Source organism: Pseudophryne corroboree, chromosome 6, assembly GCF_028390025.1.
Source record: "Pseudophryne corroboree isolate aPseCor3 chromosome 6, aPseCor3.hap2, whole genome shotgun sequence".
In the NCBI taxonomy this organism is placed as follows: domain Eukaryota; kingdom Metazoa; phylum Chordata; class Amphibia; order Anura; family Myobatrachidae; genus Pseudophryne; species Pseudophryne corroboree.
Window position 1 is genome coordinate 483777326 of NC_086449.1, and position 24086 is coordinate 483801411.

The window sequence follows — 24086 nt, forward strand, 5'->3', positions numbered from 1 at the left end:
CGAGAAGGGTGCAATCTAGGTGGCTCTCTTAAAGAGTTACTTAGAAAAAGTTTTTAGGTTCTTTATTTTCAGTGAGTCCTGCTGGCAACAGGCTCACTGCATCGAGGGACTTAGGGGAGAGATTTTCAACTCACCTGCGTGCAGGATGGATTGGATTCTTAGGCTACTGGACATAGCTCCAGAGGGAGTCGGAACACAGGGCTCGCCCTGGGGTTCGTCCCGGAGCCGCGCCGCCGACCCCCCTTGCAGACGCTGAAGATGAAGAGGTCCGTAACCAGGCGGCAGAAGACTCTCAGTCTTCATCAGGTAGCGCACAGCACTGCAGCTGTGCGCCATTGTTGTCAGCACACTTCACACAGCGGTCACGGAGGGTGCAGGGCGCTGGGGGGGGGGCGCCCTGGGCAGCAATGTATAATACCTGTATGGCGAAAAATACATCACATATAGCCCTTGAGACTATATGGATGTATTTAACCCCTGCCAGATATCTAAAACTCCGGAGAAGAAGCCCGCCGAAAAGGGGGCGGGGCCTATTCTCCTCAGCACACAGCGCCATTTTCCCTCACAGAAAGGCTGGTGGGAAGGCTCCCATGCTCTCCCCTGCACTGCACTACAGAAACAGGGTTAAAACAGAGAGGGGGGGCACTGATTTGGCGATATGTATATATATTAAAATGCTATAAGGGAGGAACACTTATATAAAGGTTGTCCCTGGATAATTATAGCGTTTTGGTGTGTGCTGGCAAACTCTCCCTCTGTCTCCCCAAAGGGCTAGTGGGTCCTGTCCTCTATCAGAGCATTCCCTATGTGTGTGCTGTATGTCGGTACGTGTGTGTCGACATGTATGAGGAAAATATTGGTGAGGAGGCGGAGCAAATTGCCTGTAATGGTGATGTCACTCTCTAGGGAGTCGACACCGGAATGGATGGCTTATTTATGGAAATTACGTGACAATGTCAACACGCTGCAAGCCGGTTGACGACATGAGAGGGCCGGCGAAAAAAATTAGTATCTGTCCAGGCGTCTCAAACACCGTCAGGGGCTGTAAAATGCCCATTTACCTCAGTCGGTCGACACAGACCCAGACACGGACACTGATTTCAGTGTCGACGGTGAAGAAACAAACGTATTTTCTTTTAGGGCCACACGTTAAGGGCAATGAAGGAGGTGTTACATATTTCTGATACTCCAAGTACCACAAAAAAGGGTATTATATATATATATGTGAGGTGAAAAAACTACCTGTAGTTTTTCCTGAATCAGATAAATTAAATGAAGTGTGTGATGATGCGTGGGTTTCCCCCGATAGAAAATTATTGGCGGTATACCTTTTCCCGCCAGAAGTTAAGGCGCGGTGGGAAACACCCCTCAGGGTGGATAAGGCGCTCACACGCTTATCAGAACAAGTGGCGGTACCATCTACGGATAGGGCCGTACTTAAGGAGCCAGCTGATAGGAGGCTGAAAAATATCCTAAAAAGTATACACACACATGCTGGTGTTATACTGCGACCAGCGATCGCCTCAGCCTGGATGTGCAGAGCTGAGGTGGCTTGGTCGGATTCCCTGACTAAAAATATTGATACCTTTGACAGGGACAGTATTTTATTGACTATAGAGCATTTAAAGGATGCATTTCTATATATGCGAGATGCGCAGAGGGATATTTGCACTCTGGCATCAAGAGTAAATGCGATGTCCATATCTGCAAGAAGATGTTTATGGACACGACAGTGGTCAGGTGATGCAGATTCCAAACGGCACAAAGATGTATTGCCGTATAAAGGGGAGGAGTTATTTGGGGTCGGTCCATGGGACCTGGTGGCCAGGGCAACTGCTGGAAAATCCACCGTTTTTTACCCTAAGTCACATCTCTGCAGAAAAAGACACCGTCTTTTCAGCCTCAGTCCTTTCGTCCCTATAAGAGTCATATCTGCCCAGGGATAGAGGAAAGGGAAGAAGACTGCAGCAGGCAGCCCATTCCCAGGAACAGAAGCCCTCCACCGCTGCTACCAAGTTCTCAGCATGACGCTGGGACCGTACAGGACCCCTGGATCCTACAAGTAGTATCCAAGGGGTACAGATTGGAATGTCGAGAGGTTTCCCCCCTCGCAGGTTCCTGTAGTCTGCTGTACCAATGTCTCCCTCCGACAGGGAGGCAGTATTGAAAACAATTCACAAGCTGTATTCCCAGCAGGTGATAATAAAATTACCCCTCCGACAACAAGGAAAGGGGTATTACTCCACACTATATGGTGGTACTGAAGGCTAGGTGAGACCTATTCTAAATCTGAAAAATTTGAACACTTACAAGGGTTCAAATCCAGATGGAGTCACTCAGAGCAGTGATAGCAAAGAACAAGGGGACTATATGGTGTCCCGGGACATCAGGGATGCTTACCTCCATGTCCCAAAATTTGCCTTTTCTCACCAAGGGTACCTCAGGTTCGTGGTACAGAACTGTCACTATCAGTTTCAAGACGATGCCGTTGGATTGTCCAAGGCACCCCGGGTCCTTACCAAGGTAATGACCGAAAGGAGGATTCGTCTTCAAAGAAAATGGACGACCTCCTGATAAGAACAAGGTCCAGAGAACAGTTGGAGGTCGGAGTAGCACTATCTCAAGTAGTTCTACGACAGCACGGGTGGATTCTAAATATTCCAAAACCGCAGTTGTTCCGACGACACGTCTGCTGGTCCTAGGGATGATTCTGGACACAGTCCAGGAAAAGGTGTTTCTCCCAGAGGAGAAAGCCAGGGAGTTATCCGAGCTAATCGGGATCCTCCTAAAACCAGGAAAAGTGTCAGTGCATCATTGCACAAGAGTCCTGGTAAAAATGGTGGCTTATTACAAAGCGCTTCCATTCGGCAGATTTCACGCAAGAACTCTTCAGTGGGATCTGCTGGACAAATGGTCCGGATCGCATCTTCAGATGCATCAGCGGATAACCCTATATCCAAGGACAAGGGTGTCTCTCCTGTGGTGATTACAGAGTGCTCATCTTCTAGAGGGCCGCAGATTCGGCATTCAGGATTGGATGCTCGTGACCACGGAGGCCAGCCTGAGAGGCTGGGGAGCAGTCACACAAGGAGTGTGATCAAGTCTGGAGAATTCTCTCCACATAAATATACTGGAGCTAAGAGCAAATTTATAATGCTCTAAGCTTAGCAAGACCTCTGCTTCAAGGTCAGCCGGTATTGATCCAGTGGGATAACATCACGGCAGTCGCCCACGTAAACAGAAAGGGCGGCACAAGAAGCAGGAGGGCAGTGGCAAAACTGCAAGGATTTTTCTCTAGGCGGAAAATCATGTGATAGCACTGTCAGCAGTGTTCATTCCGGGAGTGGACGACTGGGAAGCAGACTTCCTCAGCAGGCATGACCTCCACCCGGGAGAGTGGGAACTTCATCGGGAAGTTTTCCGCATGATTGTGAACCGTTGGGAAAGACCAAAGGTGGACATGATGGCGTCCCGCCCGAACAAAAAATGGGACAGGTATTGCGCCAGGTCACGAGACCTTCAGGCGATAGCTGTGGACGTCCTGGTAACACCGTGGGTGTAACAGTCGGTGTATGTGTTCCCTCCTCTGCTTCTCATAACCAAGGTATTGAGAATTATAAGACATAGAGGAGTAAGAACTATACTCGTGGCTCCGGATTGGCCAAGAGGGACTTGGTAACCGGAACTTCAAGAGATGCTCACAGAGGACTAATGGCCTCGGGAGCTAAGAAGGGATTTGCTTTCAGCAAGTACCATGTCTGTTCCAAGAGGAACCGTGGCATCGGCCTTTAAGAAAGGACCTGCTCCAGCAGGGACCTTGTCTGTTCCAAGACTTACCGCGACTGCGTTTGACGGCATGGCGGTTTGAACGCCGGATCCTAAGGGAAAAGGCATTCCGGAAGAGGTCATACCTACCCTGGTCAAAGCCAGGAAGGAGGTGACCGCACAACGTTATCACCACATGTGGTAAAAATATGTTGCGTGGGTGAGGCCAGGAAGGCCCCACGAAAAAATTTCAACTAGGTCGATTTCTGCACTTCCTGCAAACAGGAGTGTCTATGAGCCTCAAATTGGGGTCCATTAAGGTTCAAGTTTCGGCCCTATAGATTTTCTTCCAGAATAAATTGGCTTCAGTTCCTGAAGTCCAGACGTTTGTCAAGGGAGTATTGCATATACAGCCCTTGTGTGCCTCCAGTGGCACCGTGGGATCTCAACGTAGTGTTGGGATTCCTCAAATCATATTGGTTTGAACCACTCAAATCTGTGGATTTGAAATATCTCACATGGAAAGTGACCATGCTGTTGGCCCTGGCCTCGGCCAGGCGATTGTCAAAATTGGCGGCTTTGTCTTACAAAAGCCCATATTTGATTTTCCATTCGGGACAGGGCAGAACTGCGGACTCGTCCCCAGTTTCTTCCTAAGGTGGTGTCAGCGTTTCACCTGAAACAACCTATTGTGGTGCCTGCGGCTACTAGGGACTTGGAGGACTCCAAGTTGCTAGACGTTGTCAGGGCCCTGAAAATATATATATATATATAATTCCAGGACGGCTGGAGTCAGAAAGTGTGACTTGCTGTTTATATTGTAGGCACCCAAAAAGCTGGGTGCTCCTGCTTCTAAGCAGACTATTGCTCGTTGGATTTGTAGTACAATTCAGCTTGCACATTCTGTGGCAGGCCTGCCACAGCCAAAATCTGTAAATGCCCATTCCACAAGGAAGGTGGGCTCATCTTGGGCGGCTGCCCGAGGGGTCTCGGCTTTACAACTTTGCCGAGCTGCAACTTGGTCAGGGGCAAACACGTTTGCTAAATTCTACAAATTTGATACCCTGGCTGAGGAGGACCTGGAGTTCTCTCATTCGGTGCTGCAGAGTCATCCGCACTCTCCCGCCCGTTTGGGAGCTTTGGTATAATCCCCATGGTCCTGACGGAGTCCCCAGCATCCACTAGGACGTTAGAGAAAATAAGATTTTACTTACCGATAAATCTATTTCTCATAGTCCGTAGTGGATGCTGGGCGCCCATCCCAAGTGCGGATTGTCTGCATTACTTGTACATAGTTATTGTTACAAAAAAATCGGGTTATTATTGTTGTGAGCCATCTTTTTTAGAGGCTACTTCATTGTTATCATACTGTTAACTGGGTTCAAATCACAAGTTGTACGGTGTGATTGGTGTGGCTGGTATGAGTCTTACCCGGGATTCAAAATCCTTCCTTATTGTGTACGCTCGTCCGGGCACAGTACCTAACTGAGGCTTGGAGGAGGGTCATAGGGGGAGGAGCCAGTACACACCATGTGATCCTAAAAGCTTGCTTTTGTGCCCCGTCTCCTGCGGAGCCGCTATTCCCCATGGTCCTGACGGAGTCCCCAGCATCCACTACGGACTATGAGAAATAGATTTATCGGTAAGTAAAATCTTATTATTTGTAATAGGAGAAGCAGTCAAGTGAACAAAATATAGTTAGATATACAACAAAGTACAAAAAGTTCTCCTACAGATTTTTCAAGAATAAATTCAACAGGTGAGAAGCGGGGGGGTCCCACTAGGGGGGGGGGGGGAGAAAACGAAAGGGAGCAGCAGAAGAGGGAAAGGAGGAAACGAGGAGGGGAGAAGAAGAAGGAGAAAAGGGAAGACACAATCGAGCCAAACCAGGCCGAACTAAGCCATAAGTTGAAAGTTATACCAAACATATCCATTTGCAGTGTATAAACATAGCAGTATACATATATACATGTAAGAAAGTTACTACCTATTAACTGAGAGACTACTAGGGACGGTAGGTAAGCGTCCGGAGGGAGGAACCAGGCGTAACGTGGCGAACAGTTCCAGAAGGTCTGAACAGAGGGGCAGTTAGAGAATCAAGTAGAGGGGGACATCTTAAGCAACCAGGAACTCCATACGAGTTCACATTTGTGCGGACAGTCATGCAGATAATAAGTGATCCGTTCCATGTTAGCAACATACCAAATGTAATTAATCAGCGCAGAGACAGTAGGGGCATCGTGAGACTACCAGTTCTTGGCTATCAAGGATTTAGCTGCCACCACTATATGGGAAAACAATTTATTCAGAAGTGGGTCAAGATCTGGATACGGACGCGCCAACAAAAATACCCAAGGGTCCAACGCGAGGGGAAGGTCAGAGAGGGACTTCAATAAATCAAGCACCTTATTCCAAAAGTAAGCAATATGGGGGCAGGTCCACCAAATATGAAGGCGGGTTCCCCGATGTCCACATCCTCGCCAGCAAACCGGGGTGGCAGAAGGGAACATCCTAGACAATTTATCCGGGGTGTAATACCATGGGTAATACAGTTTATAGGATGTTTCCTTGAGTCTAGTTGAGATAGAGCTTTTAGCTATGCCCTCTCGTACTTCCTCCCAACAGGCATCGTCCGGCGGGGGACCCAAGTCCCTCTCCCACTCCCGCTCATGGCGAGTCTGCGGGCCCGAGGAAGCCCCAACTAACATTGAATATATTAGCGAAATTAGCCCTCTACATATAGGTTTTTTGGTACATAGAGATTCAAAGGGGGTAGGATCCCGCTGAACATCGGGTTGAGGTAGGGAGGATAGGAAGTGTCTGATCTGGAAATATTCAAAAAAGGGAGGCGAGAGAGTGGAAAACTTACAGTTGATATCGTTTATCGTCATCCAACGGTCTTGAAGGCAGAGATCATGCACCACATGAACTCCTGCACTAGACCAAGGGGTGAAACGAAGGGTTGAAACCCCAGCTGGAAAAGCAGGGTTATCCCAGAGGGGGGTGAGAGGGGAGCAGGGGGAGGACGATTTATATTTCATGAGGGGGTTATGCCAGATAGAGAGGTGGAATTTGAGAGAAGGAGAAGAGTCCGTCAGAGTGAGCTGGTACAGTTTGCCCAGACCCCATAGTGAAGCCAAAGAACGGATCCCCAAGGATAGAGCCGCCATGTCCACCCAGGCAATAGAGCCACGGGGTACAAAGGAGGTCACTATTTGGCTCAGGTGGCTAGCCAGGTAATAAAACCTGACATCTGGGAATCCCCGGCCACCTGCAGAACGAGGGAGTCGAAGAACTGAAAAAGCTATTCTTGGAGGTTTATCGTTCCATACGAACTTCACAAATGAGGCCTGGGCATCCCTAAGAACCCTCTCCGGGACCTTGACAGGTAAAGTTTGAAAGAGGTAGAGAAGTTGCGGCATGACTGTCATTTTGAAGGCAACTATCCTACCCAGCCAGGATATGATATGGGACTTCCATCTCACCAGATCAGATTTAATCTTAGTGAACATACGTGGGAAGCTTTCAGAATATAGGGAGCTATAGTGAGATGTAATATAGACTCCTAAGTACTTAATCTTATTTGTTTGCCAGTGAAGGTCATAGGAGGACTGTAGAGCTCGTTTAAGATCTCCTGATATGTGTAATAACACAGCTTCAGATTTGACAAAATTGATTTTATATCCCGATAGGGAACCATAATCCTCTATAATCTGATACAAGGCGGGGAGCGAAGACCGTGTCTGAGTGAGGGACAACAGTACGTTGTCTGTAAAAAGTGAGATCTTAAATTCATGCGAGCCCATCTTCACTCCCCGAATTCCACCAGAGTTCCTTATCACAGCAGCCAGGGGTTCTATGACCATGGCAACCCTGCCTCGTACCGTTGGATAATGGGATGGGAGCAGACAGCACTCCGTTAGTAAGAACCTTAGCTATAGGGGAAGAGTAGAGAGCAGAGACCCACGTCAAAAATTCAGCCGATATCCCAAACGCCTGCAGGGTCTGAAACATGAAGGGCCACGATATGCGGACGAACGCCTTTTCAGCGTTAAGCGAAAGGACAATAGACGGGGTGTGTCTGCAGTTCAGTTGTTGTATTAGGTCTATCGCTCTTCTAGTGTTATCCCTTGCCTGACAGCCAGGGATAAAACCGACCTGATCATAATGGATCAGGCCAGGGAGCACAGCATTGAGACGGGTAGCTAAAATTTTGGCATAGAGCTTAATGTCCAGATTCAATAGGGATATCGGGGGTAATTCCAAGTTGATCGCAGCAGGAAATTTTTTAAGCAGTTGGGCAAAACCATGTGCACTGCAGGGGGGGCATATATAACATGTGCAGAGAGAGTTAGATTTGGGTGGGTTATTTTGTTTCTGTGCAGGGTAAATACTGGCTGCTTTATTTTTACACTGCAATTTAGATTGCAGATTGAACTCACCACACCCAAATCTAACTCTCTCTGCACATGTTAAATCTGCCTCCCCTGCAGTGCACATGGTTTTGCCCAACTGCTAACAAAATTCCTGCTGCGATCAACTTGGAATTACCCCCTTCGGCCGATAGCTAGCGCAGTCTCGAGGATCTCTGCCCTCTTTGTGGATAACTATTATTCTAGCCTCCAGCATGTTGCTCGGAAATGGGGTGCCATGCAGTACAGCATTAAACAATACTCTAAGATGTGGGATCAAAACAGGGGCAAATTTCTTATAATATGATGCCGAGAAGCCATCGGGCCCTGGAGCCTTAGTAGATTTAAAGGACTTCAGGATGGCAGCAATTTCCTCATCTGTTATATCTTTATTCAGTACCGAAGAAGCACAGTCAGACAGTTTCGGGAGTGTAGCCTTACACAAGAATTCCGAGATCAAGACATCTGGGGGGCCAGAACCTGGATTGACAGGATTTAAATTATAGAGCTGAGGCATAGAATTCCTGAAATGCCTTGTTTATGGCATCCGGGGCATACGTGATCTCGCCTGACGTAGTATGCACCGCCAAGATATTATTCAGGGAGCGTTGTGCCCGTAGACGGGATGCCACCATCCTATCCGCTTTATCTCCTTTCTCATAGAAGGACTGGTTAAGCCTCTGGATGATCTTACCGGAAAAGCGACAACTCAGACCGCGCCCTCAGCAAAATCTCTAAATTAGCAGGGGTAGGGGAAAGCTTATGTTGTCTTTCAAGCACCTGTAGTCTAGTGGAGAGGGAGAGGAAATCAATTCCTGTGACTTTTTGTACCTAGCAGACTGACTTATCAAATGGCCGCGGAGAACAGCTTTATGAGCTTCCCATAGTATAATAGGTGAAGTCTCTGGGAGGTCATTAAGTAAGAAATAATCAGTAATGTGACTTTTTATCAAATTAGTAATTCCGGATTATGTAATAGGGAATCATTCAATCGCCAAGAGGCAGAAGGGGGGCGAGGAGCAATAAAATGGAGCTCAGCAGTGATCGGACAATGGTCAGACCATACCATAGTAAGTTTACGCGTAGACTTTAGTTTAGAGGAAAGGTCCCGGCTGAGTAGGATCATATCGATCCTAGAGAGAGGCTATTGCCGTGTGCACCTCCACCTGTACCGCTTGGATGGATTTCCTCGTCTCCCTTATCTCACGAAGAGCAGTTGTAAATCTTTCCGAGTCAACGGGGAGTGGTCCGAGTCCTCCGAGTCGGAGACATCAGGATGCGAGGGGGTTTCTGGACCTGGAGAGGTAGCATGGGAGTAGGCAAATTTTTTAATGCTTTGGGTCAGGTCCGCTCCACGTTGTTTTTTTTATTATTTCTAGGCATGGTGGAACCCAGAGACAGAACACCTGAGAAAAGTCACTGCAATATGTAGCTAGGTAAATCTCGGTAGTAGGGAGACAGTCCTGTAGTTATTCAGACATAGATATCGGTAAGAGGAAGTCCCAAGACTCAGGGCATGTTCCAAAGGATCACATGTTAAGGGAAGCAAGTTTAACTCAGGCAAAGTAAATCCAACTAGAAAAGCCGCCAGCAGGTGGAGCTCCAGTGTTAGTTATCATAGGTGGTGTGACACGTCCTGGGCTCTGAAGGTGTATAATAGGAATAGAAATAATCCCAGCATGTGGGGCACACTTGAAAAAGAAAAGTAATAATAAAAAAAAGGAAAGAAGGAAGAGCCTCCCAGAAACCCCACACTGTGCTGCAGTGTGTTCAGGACCTCAACTGTGGGGAAGATATAGGGGGAACCAGCTAGGATGGGGACAGGGATGAATGCTATGAGGGGTGGAGATCTCTTTTCCGTCCCCACATCACTTTGCAAAAGATCACAGGTAACAAAGGGCAGTGCCTAGCAAATAGAGGGCCCCAGCCACGGACCAGCCAGTAGCCAGGGCACCCCCCAATTACCCCCAACAGCCTGGGAAAGCAGGAGCTCCGGCTTTCCCACAACCGAGATGGCCGCCGGCGTCAGGGGAAGGTGAGGTATCCGGAGCCCAGCACCCTGCAGGTACCTCTAACCGGGCTCCCCGGGCGCCCGGAGCCTATGGATAGGAGGCGCAAGTCTGTTGCTGCAGGAGGGAGCTCACCCTTCTCGGCAGCGGAGACTTCCGATCCGGACACAGGCCGCCAGGAGCGCGCGCGGCGGCCACCGCCGTCACTCCAGCACCCGGTCCAGCGGGCGGAAGTAGGCCTCGAGGCAGACGCCAGGCACAGAGCCCGCTCGTCCGCTCCACCAGGCACAAGCAGGAGGGAGAGACAGGTCAGCCCAGGGGTGGAGGGAGCCACGGATGATAGGAGGCCGGGTGCTGGTCAAATCAGGTGCAGCTGCGGTTTTCACGTCAGGGGTCGCCAGGCACGGAGCGTAGCAGGAATTGAGCCCCCGGCTTCAGGAGGGTGTGCAGGCCCCAACCCGCATGGAGGCAGGAGGCCCCCTCCAGCTCCGGAACACCGCACACCAGGAACAGGGGAGGTAAGTGCGTGATGCAGGGAGCAGGGAGGGGTAAATATAGGGTGGAACAGGGCCAGAAAAGTTATGTTGAATTGTACTGTGCAGGAGCTCTCCTCAGGCACGACTTCCCTGCTTGCCTGCCAGGCCACGCCCCTATCTGTGGAGATTTTAAAGATTCATTAGATTCGGACCACAAGTTATCTTTGTTTTTATTTATTGAAGTAGATCCTGTTTGTTATCAAAGGTTGAGGTTTTGATATAGGCAGTATGCCTGGTGTTACATGCTCAAGATAAGGAGGATCCAGTGAAACTGGAGAGCGCCCACTTTAAAAGGAGAAGAAGAAACTTTGTTTTCTGACATCACCCTGATTGGATAAGTATAACTGACCCAGATAGGAAGTTTGATATTGCCAAACAAAATCATCTGTTGTACCCTTTTCTGGTGGCAGAGAGGGTTTGGTCGAAATCTTCTCCTAAGGTTAATTCCCCGGTTTCATGTGGAGCTTATTTGAGGCACAGCATTGATAGGAATGTTGAAGGCAAAATTTAAAGCAGAATGGGTTTCACTGAGGCACATTTTATAATCTGACTGGGTGAATAATGTGGTGAATGTTGGGTTGATCAAATAAAGGAAGGTTTTGATTTTGGCAGTCCTAAAGAATAATTATTTTTCACTGTGGAGCACATTAAGGAAGCAGTAGGCTACCTTGCAGAGGTTGCAAAAGTTGCTGGGCTGGTTCAGTTCCAAATTTCTTATGCACCTGCAGCCATATTGGTTGGATCTGTTTCTTTTGTTTTTGGTCCTGAATTGAAAAAAATTATTTTTTTGTCCAGAGGAGGCAAGAATCATTGTCTTCCTTTATCTACTCTATGGCAGAAAGGTCTGTCTTTTTGCTTACTTAAGTTTATTCGGGCAACAGGGGACTGGTAGAGGACATAATTTTACAAAAGAGCAGTCCTCAAGTTTGTAATGAGGTCAGAAAAAGAATAAGAAGCATTGGGGTCACTTCGCTCAGGGGATAAACCGTCAAGTAAGTAGATGGCCACTGAGGGACATATGCAGTTGGAGCTCAACCGATACTTTACATAGGAAAGTGTTTGGATTCCATTTCAGATACTTAAATGAGAGGGAAAATTTCATTGGGTTATACACCTAGCATATCCAGACTCAAAAAGATTATTTTTGACAGGCCTACCTACAGACCCCTTAAAGCAGTGCAGATTATAGGATCATTTCAGGCTCTGCTGTCTGCAGTGATAGGTATCCTTTTTTCAGTATATCCGTTCAGTAACCAGATGGTCCCTTTAACCCATCCTCAATTTGAAGTCATTTAATTATTTATCTTTGTATGAACAAATTCAAAATGGAATACCTAAGTATTTTTATTTGCTGCTCGGTGAAAGGGGAATATTGATACTGTAGATATCAAGGATGCGTATCTACATTTGCTGATTTGGATAGGTTATCTGTCCCTTCTAAGATTTTGAGTGGTGACAGTCATCCCATATCTGGACAATCTTCTTATAAAAGCAATCTGCAGAGAATCCTATATGTTTATATAAAACATACAAGAGTTTCTGGAAGTGCATAGCTGGATTATCTACTGCACAAAGGGGGTCATTCCGAGTTGATCGCTAGCTGCCGTTTTCGCAGCGTAGCGATCAGGCTAAAATTCGGCATTTCTGCGTATGCGTACGGGCCGCAGTACGCACGCGCAAAGTACTTTCACACAAAACTGCTGTTTTACACAAGGTCGAGCGACGCTTTTCAGTCGCTCTGCTGATCGTTGAGTGATTGACAGTAAGTGGGCGTTTCTGGGTGGTAACTGAGCGTTTTCCAGGAGTGTGCTGAAAAACGTAGGCGTGTCAGGTAAAAACGCAGGCGTGCCTGGGGAAACGGGGGAGTGGCTGGCCGAACGCAGGGCGTGTATGTGACGTCAAAGCAGGAACTAAACTGTCTGCAGTGATTGCAAGGAAGGAGTAGGTTTGGAGCTACTCAGAAACGGCATGAAAATTTTTCCGAGCAGTTCTGCTAACCTTTCGTTCGCACTTCTGCTAAGCTAAGATACACTCCCAGAGGGCGGCGGCTTAGCGTTTGCACTGCTGCTAAAAGCAGCTAGTGAGCGATCAACTCGGAATGAGGGCCAAAGTCCAATTTGATTCCATCTCCAACACACACTGTTTCTAGGGATGTTGTTTGACAGCAAGCAGAAAAGCGAAATTCTTTCCCTGCAGTCTCTGAACAGACTTCTGTTAGCAAAGAGACTGGTGTCATTTCATTTGTGTATGATAAGGTTACAGGAAATGGTGTCTCCTCTTCAAACAATTAAATACCCAGATGTTTCAGCTAGAATTACTAACACAGTGAAACAAGTCAAAATTTTAGTTAAAATCACAATCGATAAGACTGTCTGCACAAGTCCACCGTAGTTTCTGCAAACAAGCATCCTTTGCAAGAGTCATTTATTTGCCGTATGGGTTTTTGATGACCACAGACGCCATCCACAGCGAATGGATAGCTTTGATTGGTCTATTTCTATTCCAGGGCTTGTGACTTAGGAGTCCTTACTTCCAAAGTCCTTACTTCCAATAAATGTACTTGAGTTTTGAAGAGCGTTTAATACTGTAATGAGGGTAGAGAAGAAAGTTCAGGTGCTCACCTTGATATTTATACTGTGAATAGACAATTGTGTAGCAAACTATGTCAGTTGACAAAATATGCATCCAGAGAATTTCCAGGAGTTGGTGAACAAGTTGGGATTACGTGAAGGAGATATGATGGCATCCAGATTTAATTACAAGCTAAGGTGTTACTGTACCAGAACAAGAGATTCAGAAGCAAGGTTGGTGTTGCCATAAGTTGTTCCTTGGCTTTATCCCCTGATATATTTATTTAATTAGATAACTATGTTACTCAGGGTTCTCGAAAAGAGAAAAAGCTTAGGTCAGCCCAGTTTACTATATCCGTGGCTGCTTCCATCACACAGATTTTTTTTATTGAATCCACAATCTTGTAGGCTAAGGGTTTTTTGAATGTTGTCATTTAAACAATGTTGAAAGCAAGGAAGCCAGAGTCCGACAGGAATTATCACCAGGTCTAGAAAACCTACATTGCTTAATATGAAAAGAAGAAAATTCCTACTTCATCATTTAGACTAATGAGATTTCTTCTTTAACCCACATGAAGAACTAGATGCAGAGCAGGGTTAAATGTAGATCTCTTTGCTATCTGTTTTTTGTTGTTTTTTTTTTTTTGGGGGGGGGGGGGTTTCTTTCTTTTCAAAGAAGAATAGCACATGTTTCTGAAAATATAATTTAAACTACCATTTATATATCATTTGTGTATCTGGTGGTTTCTTGGGAACTTATTTTGTTTTTTTATGCAAATAATTTTATTGAATGTCAAAAAAGGCATACAATCAAGTAACAAAACATGAGCAAACACAAGACGTATGCAACATTGAAAAGAGAGGCCCTTTGAAAACAACGCCAGATTTCCCACCTCATTTTTCTTTCAAGCAATATACATATAAATGTATGATAGCAACCAGGAAGTGAATATATCTGTTATGTATAAGAAGTTAGGCTACCTAACACAGGCAAAAGAGGTTCAACGGACTGGTGACCTCTTTATTTTAAATGGGTCAATTAAGAGAGAAGTTGGCCATCCCCCTAGGAGATCACTGTATGGTGGATAATGGATGTAATTCATCTGACTTATTTGTGTATTGGGTTAACTGTTCCAGATATACTGTACTCAAGGCACATTCCACCAGATCAGTGGGGCGACAAGGCAAGGCGTCTCAATGGAACAATTGTGGGGCAACAAGGCATGAAATCTCAGTGGAACAATTGTGGGGCAACAAGAATTGCCATCTCAGAGGAACAATTCTGGGGCGACAAAGCATGGCATCTCAGTGGAACAACTGTGTTGAGTGAGCCACTTTGTAATCCATTCACACCTTTACAGAAAATTATGAAAAATTTGCATCCAGGGATACTTTGTTTGGGTGGAAGGTACACCGCTCTGCCCTGGAATGCTCCCGCTCCTAGTGGTTGCTTTGGGAACACTTCAAGCTTTCCTGTATTCCCCAAATGAAGTAAAGATCAGGATTTTTACTTATGTTAAATCTCTCTATCTGACTTCATACTGGACACACTCCCTAATACTTCAGAATTATTTTTTTATTATTCAACTTTTTTCTCCTCTATGTCGTATACTCCAGTCTATCTATTTGGGCTATGTTAACTGTTGCAGCCATAAAGTAATATTGAGGGGAAGGAGCCTGTTTAAATGACAAATATAAAAGTGTCCAGGCTTCTCTCTCTATTGACTATACCCCAAGGTTATATATATATATATATATATTTATTTCTTCCCCTTTCTCAGTACATAATGCCAGTAAACGCGTTACTTATGTTATGTTTTTAGGGAATATTCAAAACATGTTGGTGTTTTCTTGTCTCTTAGGTGAAATGAGGAACGATTTGTACATCACTATAGAAAAGGGAGAATTTGAAAAGGGTGGTAAAAGTGTTGCAAGAAATGTACAAGTTACAATGGTCATTGTGAACAGTGAGAGTCAACTTCTAAAGGTAATCATACTACAAATTATTTGTGCTCTTTCAGTTACATTTCGGCTTCAGGATTTTGTGACCTCATTTGTTGCTATATACATATATACTGTATACAGAGAATATTGTACGCTCCTGGTACGAAAAGAGTTATATACAGTAGGTATTAGTGTGTTTTATGTCAATAATGTATAAATGTATTTAGGTGTGTATTCAGAGTAGAAGGGGAGCAACCATCAACACCTTTTGGACATTCAAGTTGATGCAGGAAGCTAAGTAAATTTTTGAAAGGAGGGAGAAGGAGTGACTCCAGATTTGCATTTATGCCAAAACTTAGATAGGGCAGTGTCCACAAACTGAAAGAATTTATGGTTCCAATTAAAGTTCACCAAAGTTGACAGCCAATTGAGGAGTAATGTCTCTTAGATACCTGTATGTGTCACAACTGAGGGCCTGAGCTGACGGGAGGCAGCCTCAGTTGTAGGGGCTGAGATGTACCGGAACCTGGGAGGTTGTATCAGACCCCTGGACATGTAAGTAACATGAATAATAACTGCCCGAAGGCGTGACCACGACAACTTGGATAAAAGTCAATGATGTTTATTATGACAACTCCGCAACACAGCAGCAGTAAAAGAAAACGTAAAAGTCAGCAAAGAATAAATACAGTTCCTGGGTACTACAGGATGGCAGGAGCCACAGGGCACTGGTAGTGTGAGATAGTTCTTATGATCTTCTAGATGGAAAGTCCTTACCAGGCCCGACTGTAGCAATGGAGATAACCCAGGATTGTGCCAGCTGGTGTTCCAGGAAAAGCTGGGTTGCTGAAGATAAAACAGCTGCTGTGGATACTGGCTGGAACCAGATTGTTGTTAGCACGGAGTGGATACTGGCTGGAACCAGTTAAATAATAAATGAACTTGGGAGCGATGAAATATGAACTGAAATGTAGAACTTGAGAGCGGAGAAATAATAATACCGGTGGAGAGTGGTAAAGTGTAGAAAGGACACCGGCCCTTTAAGGGAAGCTGTACTCTGCTGGAAGCTGAGCTGGAAGCAGGTAATGTTGTAGCTGGAAACAGATGAATCCACAATGGATTGGAGAGTCAGGCTACACCGCAGGTGGAATGCTGGTGCGGGTCTCTATGGTGGAAGTCTTGAGACAGGAGCTGGAACCTGGAAGACAATCACAGGAGAGAGACAAACAGGAACTAGGTTTGACAACCAAAGCACTGACGCCTTCCTTGCTCAGGCACAGTGTATTTATACCTGCAGCAAGGAAGGGATTGGCTAGGCAATTATGCAGATTATCAATACTGAGAACAGATTGGTGGAAATGATCAGCTGACAGAATCCAAGATGGCTGCGCCCATGCAGACACTTGGAGGGAAGTTTGGTTTGTAATCCATGTGGTAATGAAAACAGTAATGGCGGCGCCGGCCACCGGAGACAGGAGGCGCCAGGCTGACAGATGCACATCCAACCACGCGGACACAGCGGAGGCCGCGGCTGACGTAATCGCCACTCAGACACTCTGCATGCAGAAGTTCAGGGACGGCGGCGGAGGCCGCGGGAGACGCCATGCCAGGTGTAATATGGCGTTTACTGTGACAGCGTCCCAGAGTGACAGGAGAGGATACAGGAATGTACACATCAGGATAACAGATGGGATCCGGTCCTGGAGCGCTGAGCCAGCCTTAGGAGGCATCTGATGGGTAAGAAATGGCGTCCAGATACCCGGATCGTGACAGCACCCCCCCCCCTTTAGGAGTGGCCCCAGGACACTTCTTTGGCTTTTGAGGAAACTTGGAATGGAATCTCCGGACCAAGGCAGGAGCATGGACATCAGAAGCATTGGTCCATGAACGTTCCTCAGGACCATAACCCTTCCAGTCAATAAGATATTGTAGTTGACCGTAACGGTGACGTGAGTCCAGGATCTTGGCCACTTCATACTCAACGCCTCGTTGAGTTTGGACTTTCGGAGTTGGAGGAAGTGAGGAATGAAACCGATTCAAGATCAGCGGTTTCAACAGGGAAACATGGAATGTCCTGGGTATTTTTAAGAAGGGAGGCAACTGGAGTCTGTAAGCAACAGGATTGATGACTTGTTCAATCTTGAAAGGACCGATATAGCGAGGTGCAAACTTCATACTGGGAACTCTTAACCTCAAATTCTTCGTGGATAACCATACCCGATCACCCACCTTGAGAGCAGGAACTGCTCGACGCTTCTTATCCGCAAACTTCTTGTACCTGAACGATGCCTTGAGCAGAGCTGATCGTACGCTCTTCCAGATATTGGCAAACTGATGCAAGGTGATATCCACTGCGGGAACAGAAGTTGCTGGAAGCGGTTGGAACTCAGGGACTTTAGGGTGGAATCCAAAGTTAGTGAAGAATGGTGTTGAAGCAGATGAAGAATGATACTGGTTGTTATGACAGAACTCGGCCCAGGGAAGTAATTGAACCCAGTCATCTTGAGAGGAGGACACATAGATGCGGAGGAAGGCCTCCAAGTCCTGATTCACCCTTTCGGTTTGACCATTGGTCTGAGGATGGTAAGCCGTGGAAAACTTTAGCTTGACTTGGAGGACTTGACATAAACTTCGCCAGAATTTGGCTGTGAATTGAACTCCTCGATCTGAGATAATTTCTTCAGGAAGACCGTGGAGTCGGAAGATCTCTTGTATGAATACTTGAGCCAACTTGGAAGCTGACGGAAGACCGGTGAGAGGAATGAAGTGTGCCATCTTGGTGAACCGGTCAACTACCACCCAGATGGTATTGAACTTGTTGCACATGGGTAAGTCTGTAATGAAATCCATCGACAAGTGGGTCCATGGTCGACGGGGAACGGATAGTGGAACCAGTTGCCCCGCAGGCGACTGGCGGGATACTTTATGTTGGGCACACTTTGGGCAAGATGCAATAAACTCCAAGACGTCCTTTTTCAGAGTTGGCCACCAATAGGACCTAGAGATAAACTCCAGGGTTTTTTGGATACCTGTATGTCCGGCAAAACGGGAAGCATGGGCCCAATGCATGAGATTCTTCCTTAGCATCGGCTTCACAAAACTTTTCCCTGATGGGGGCGTAGAGTTCATCCCTACCGTGGAGAATGCCAACGGATTTATAATAGGATGCTTGTCTGAAGACTCTGACTCATTTTCTTGCTCCCATGAGCGGGAAAGGGCATCGGCCTTGCGATTCTGAGAGCCTGGACAGAACTGGAGTTTAAAGTCAAACCTGGAAAAGAAAAGTGCCCATCTGGCCTGACGAGGGTTGAGACATTGTGCGCCCTTCAGGTATAAAAGGTTCTTGTGGTCTGTAAGTATGGTGATTGAATGAGAAGCTCCCTCCAACAGATACCTCCACTCTTCTAGAGCGAGCTTGATGGCTAGCAACTCCTGGTCGCCAATGGCATAGTTGCGCTCAGCTGGGGAGAACTTCCGGGAGAAGAAACTGCAAGGGTGTAAATGGCCATCTTTAGCCCTCTGAGATAACACCGCTCCTACTCCAACGGAGGAGGCATCCACCTCTAAGATGAAAGGAGAGTCGATGTCAGGCTGTTTCAGAACAGGCGCAGAGATGAACCTTTGTTTTAAAAGATGAAATGCTTGCATGGCTTCTTCAGACCACTTGGACGGGTTAGCACCCTTCTTAGTGAAAGCAGTAATAGGCGCCACAATGGTGGAAAAGTCTCGTATAAACTTTCGGTAATAGTTGGCGAACCCTAAGAACCTCTGGACCCCTTTGAGGGTTAAGGGTACCGGCCAATTTTGGATTGCTTGTAGTTTCTCAGGATCCATCTCTAGTCCGGAACCGGACACAATGTACCCTAGAAACGGAATGGACTTGACTTCAAAGACGCATTTTTCTAATTTGCAATAGAGATGATTGACACGGAGACGGGACAGAACCTCTTTAACCCAAAAACGATGTTCCTCTAAATCGTTGGCAAAAATGAGGATATCGTCTAGATAGACCACGACATGACGGTATAGAATGTCTCTGAAGATCTCATTGACCAAATGCTGGAAGACAGCTGGAGCATTGCTCAATCCGAAGGGCATGACGAGGTACTCATAATGTCCGTCACGGGTGTTAAAGGCGGTCTTCCACTCGTCACCCTCACGGATCCGGATGAGATTGTATGCACCTCGCAAGTCCAGCTTTGTAAAGATGGTAGCTCCGCTAACTCTGTCAAAGAGCTCAGTAATCAGGGGTAAAGGATAACGGTTCTTGATGGTAATGTCGTTCAAACCTCTGTAGTCGATGCACGGCCGCAGACCACCATCTTTCTTTTTTACAAAAAAGAAGCCTGCGCCGGCTGGAGAAGAAGAAGGTCGAATGAACCCCTTTGCTAGGTTCTCTTTAATATATTCCTCCATAGAATGTGTCTCAGGCAGAGACAACGGATAAGTTCGGCCTCGAGGTGGAACCTTCCCTGGAACGAGATCAATCGGACAGTCCCATTCTCTATGAGGAGGAAGGATATCAGCAGAAGCTTTACTTAACACATCCGTGAAATCTTGATATGGAGGAGGTGGAACATCAGACGACCTGGGGGAGGAAGAACAGACAGGCAATACTTTAAACAAACATGTCTCAGCACAGGAGGAACCCCATGCCAAGATTTGCGTAGTCGTCCAATCAATTGTAGGATTGTGAAGACGGAGCCATGGAAGGCCCAGGACCACAGGATGTGTGGCTCTTGGAATCACTAAAAGTGAAATAAGTTCGGAATGAAGAACTCCCACTCTCAGACGAACTGGTAGAGTCCTTAGAGCAATAACTGTATCAAAAATTTTACTGCCATCCACGGCAGTTAAGGAGATGGACGAAGGAAGTCTCTCGGTGGGTAGGGACCACCGTTTAACATAGGCTTCGGTAATAAAGTTCCCAGCTGCTCCGGAATCAAGGAGGGCAATGACGTTCCGATAACGTTGAGCAATTTGGAGCGACACTGGGAGATTACAATCATGAGGAGATGGAGAGGAGATCATTATTCCTAGCCGGCCCTCTCCTGGGCGAGCTAGGGTTTGGAGTTTTCCCGGACGTTCGGGACAGGCATTGATGGTGTGAGACGGAGCTGCACAGTAAAGGCAAAGAGACTCAGAGAGACGTCTTCGGCGCTCAGCAGGAGTTAAACGGGAACGGCCAAGTTGCATGGGCTCATCTTTAGATGGTGACAGTTGACGAGGAGGAGGAGCAGAAGATTTTAGAGCAGATGATCTTCCACGCTCAGTTGCTCTCTCTCTGAAACGTAAATCAACTTTCGTGCAGAGTGAGATTAGCTCATCTAACTTAGAAGGTAAGTCTCTGGTAGCTAACTCATCTTTAATACGCTCAGATAAGCCATGCCAGAATGCAGCATACAGGGCCTCGTCGTTCCATGCCAGTTCGGATGCCAGGATCTGGAACTGTATCAGATATTGTCCTACAGTACGTGACCCCTGGCGTAAACGGAGAATCTCGGATGAAGCTGAGGTTACCCGGCCTGGCTCGTCGAAGATGCGCCTGAATGTTGACACGAAGGCAGTGTAGGAAGATAGCAGGGTGTCGGACCTCTCCCATAACGGTGATGCCCAATCAAGGGCTGAGCCACTGAGAAGAGAAATAATGTAGGCAATTTTTGTACGGTCACTGGGAAAATTGCCAGGTTGTAGCTCAAACTGAATCTCACACTGGTTGAGAAATCCCCTGCAGAATCTTGGAGATCCGTCAAATTTTGCTGGCGTTGGAAGATGAAGACGTGGAGCAGAAATGGGTAAGGTGGGTGGGGTTATAGCTGGAGTCACTGTGGTTGACGCACCAGACGCGCCTGATCCACGGAGAGTTGTCTGAATCCCATCCAGCCGAGTAGAGAGATCCTGGAGACAGCGGATGATGTGGCCCTGTGCAGCCTCCTGATGTTCTAGTCGGGCTGCCAGTTCTTGCATCGGCCTGGCCGCTTGATCCTGGTCTCCGGCTGGATTCATTAGGTCAGTGCTTACTGTCACAACTGAGGGCCTGAGCTGACGGGAGGCAGCCTCAGTTGTAGGGGCTGAGATGTACCGGAACCTGGGAGGTTGTATCAGACCCCTGGACATGTAAGTAACATGAATAATAACTGCCCGAAGGCGTGACCACGACAACTTGGATAAAAGTCAATGATGTTTATTATGACAACTCCGCAACACAGCAGCAGTAAAAGAAAACGTAAAAGTCAGCAAAGAATAAATACAGTTCCTGGGTACTACAGGATGGCAGGAGCCACAGGGCACTGGTAGTGTGAGATAGTTCTTATGATCTTCTAGATGGAAAGTCCTTACCAGGCCCGACTGTAGCAATGGAGATAACCCAGGATTGTGCCAGCTGGTGTTCCAGGAAAAGCTGGGTTGCTGAAGATAAAACAGCTGCTGTGGATACTGGCTGGAACCAGACTGTTGTTAGCACGGAGTGGATACTGGCTGGAACCAGTTAAATAATAAATGAACTTGGGAGCGATGAAATATGAACTGAAATGTAGAACTTGAGAGCGGAGAAATAATAATACCGGTGGAGAGTGGTAAAGTGTAGAAAGGACACCGGCCCTTTAAGGGAAGCTGTACTCTGCTGGAAGCTGAGCTGGAAGCAGGTAATGTTGTAGCTGGAAACAGATGAATCCACAATGGATTGGAGAGTCAGGCTACACCGCAGGTGGAATGCTGGTGCGGGTCTCTATGGTGGAAGTCTTGAGACAGGAGCTGGAACCTGGAAGACAATCACAGGAGAGAGACAAACAGGAACTAGGTTTGACAACCAAAGCACTGACGCCTTCCTTGCTCAGGCACAGTGTATTTATACCTGCAGCAAGGAAGGGATTGGCTAGGCAATTATGCAGATTATCAATACTGAGAACAGATTGGTGGAAATGATCAGCTGACAGAATCCAAGATGGCTGCGCCCATGCAGACACTTGGAGGGAAGTTTGGTTTGTAATCCATGTGGTAATGAAAACAGTAATGGCGGCGCCGGCCACCGGAGACAGGAGGCGCCAGGCTGACAGATGCACATCCAACCACGCGGACACAGCGGAGGCCGCGGCTGACGTAATCGCCACTCAGACACTCTGCATGCAGAAGTTCAGGGACGGCGGCGGAGGCCGCGGGAGACGCCATGCCAGGTGTAATATGGCGTTTACTGTGACAGCGTCCCAGAGTGACAGGAGAGGATACAGGAATGTACACATCAGGATAACAGATGGGATCCGGTCCTGGAGCGCTGAGCCAGCCTTAGGAGGCATCTGATGGGTAAGAAATGGCGTCCAGATACCCGGATCGTGACAGTATGGTTGTCACAGAGTCTTTGGACACTTTTAATAAATGTAAGGGCTACAGCAGGGCTTAGGTGGAAAATTAGTTATTTAGTTAAAAATGAATTTAACAAGTTTTGGATTAGCAATAATGAACAATACATGCAAAGTGAGCAGTTTGATCATTGATTTTTCTTATGGTGAGGTATGAGCATGGTAGACCGTTTCAGTACTGTAAGTAGTTTGCTGAAACCAGAGGAGAGATGATTGTTTGCGACACATTTTTTTTCCCTATTGAAAACGGTTACTAAAGGCTTTATGGCCATTGCAGAGTTACACAGTTTGTGTTTTTGCTCAGTGCCAAGTCTTACTCATCTAAGTCACATCTCCATTTACTGCTGTAGAGGTGTAACTGGGTGGTAAAGGGGCATTCATTTGTAGGCCAAATTTAGTGAGGGCAGGAGTCAGAGTAATTCCGTGTTATGCAACTTGTGCATACGTGAATATACACCTGGTTTTAGACCCATCTCTTGCATGGAAGGTAAGGCTGATGCAGTTGTGTTCTGATAATGATGATGACTATTTCAAGCATATGGATAGGGGAGGTGGTTATTGCAATGATGCATACAACGCTACATACATGCAAATACTTGCAGTTTTATATGTGCATGCAATACGGAAGCAATTAAGCCCAACTTGTGTTCATCTCTGCGTCAGCTCCCTTTGTCCTTAATTTAGTGAGATGCTTACACCAAAGATTTCTCTAGTAAATATAATTTTTCCATAATATATTAACATAATTTGTTAGATTTGGTGTCTGTTATTGTTTTACTGCATTTACACCTCATGAGCTGAACAAGCATCATGCCCAGATAAGGTTCCTATGTGACTTTTCAGAAATTGGGTGCTTGTTCATGTCACGGGGTATCCCAGTTTTCTTTAAATATAAATATATATATATATATATATATATATACATACATATACATAATATGTATATATACACAGTGTATTCGGAAAGTATTCACAGCGCTTCACTATTTTCTCATTTTGCTATGTTACAGACTTATTCTAAATTGGAATAAATAAATTTTTCCCCCCGAAAATTCTACACACAATTCCCCATAATGACAATGTGAAAAAAGTTTTTTGGTTTTTTTTTTTTAACATTTATTAAAAATAAAAAAAATATCATAGTCCATGTAGATGGTAATTCAAGCAAAAGTTTAAAAATGTGAGAAAACGGAAAAAAAACCTGTCAAACATTTAAACCTGATTACCTAAGCACTGTATACGTTTTACCTGTCTCCTTTTTGACCATGTCGACCTAATGCATGTCAACCATATGGTGTTGACCTGTTGACTTTCTATCTAGACACTGCTGGCTTGTGAGCGTTTCAATAAAAAATGTCCTTGACATTATATGTCAAGATACAATTGTTTTATTGACATTGAAACCCGTATGTTTATCTGATAGTTAGAACCAAGGCAGGTCATTGCAAACTGCTTCCATATAGAGAAACCTAAGTTTGAATAAATGCAAAATATA

At 46.2% G+C, this 24086-nt stretch overlaps 1 protein-coding gene across 3 annotated transcripts in view; it reads left to right on the top strand.

Moving 5' to 3' along the window:
* Nucleotides 1–24086, top strand: part of DOCK4 (dedicator of cytokinesis 4) — an 803151-nt gene that overhangs the window by 463347 nt on the left and 315718 nt on the right. For all 3 annotated transcript variants that reach the window (XM_063927278.1, XM_063927279.1, XM_063927280.1), the window contains one exon: nt 15155–15279. In XM_063927278.1, the coding sequence (XP_063783348.1) occupies nt 15155–15279 (125 nt within the window). The remainder of the gene's footprint in view (nt 1–15154; nt 15280–24086) is intronic.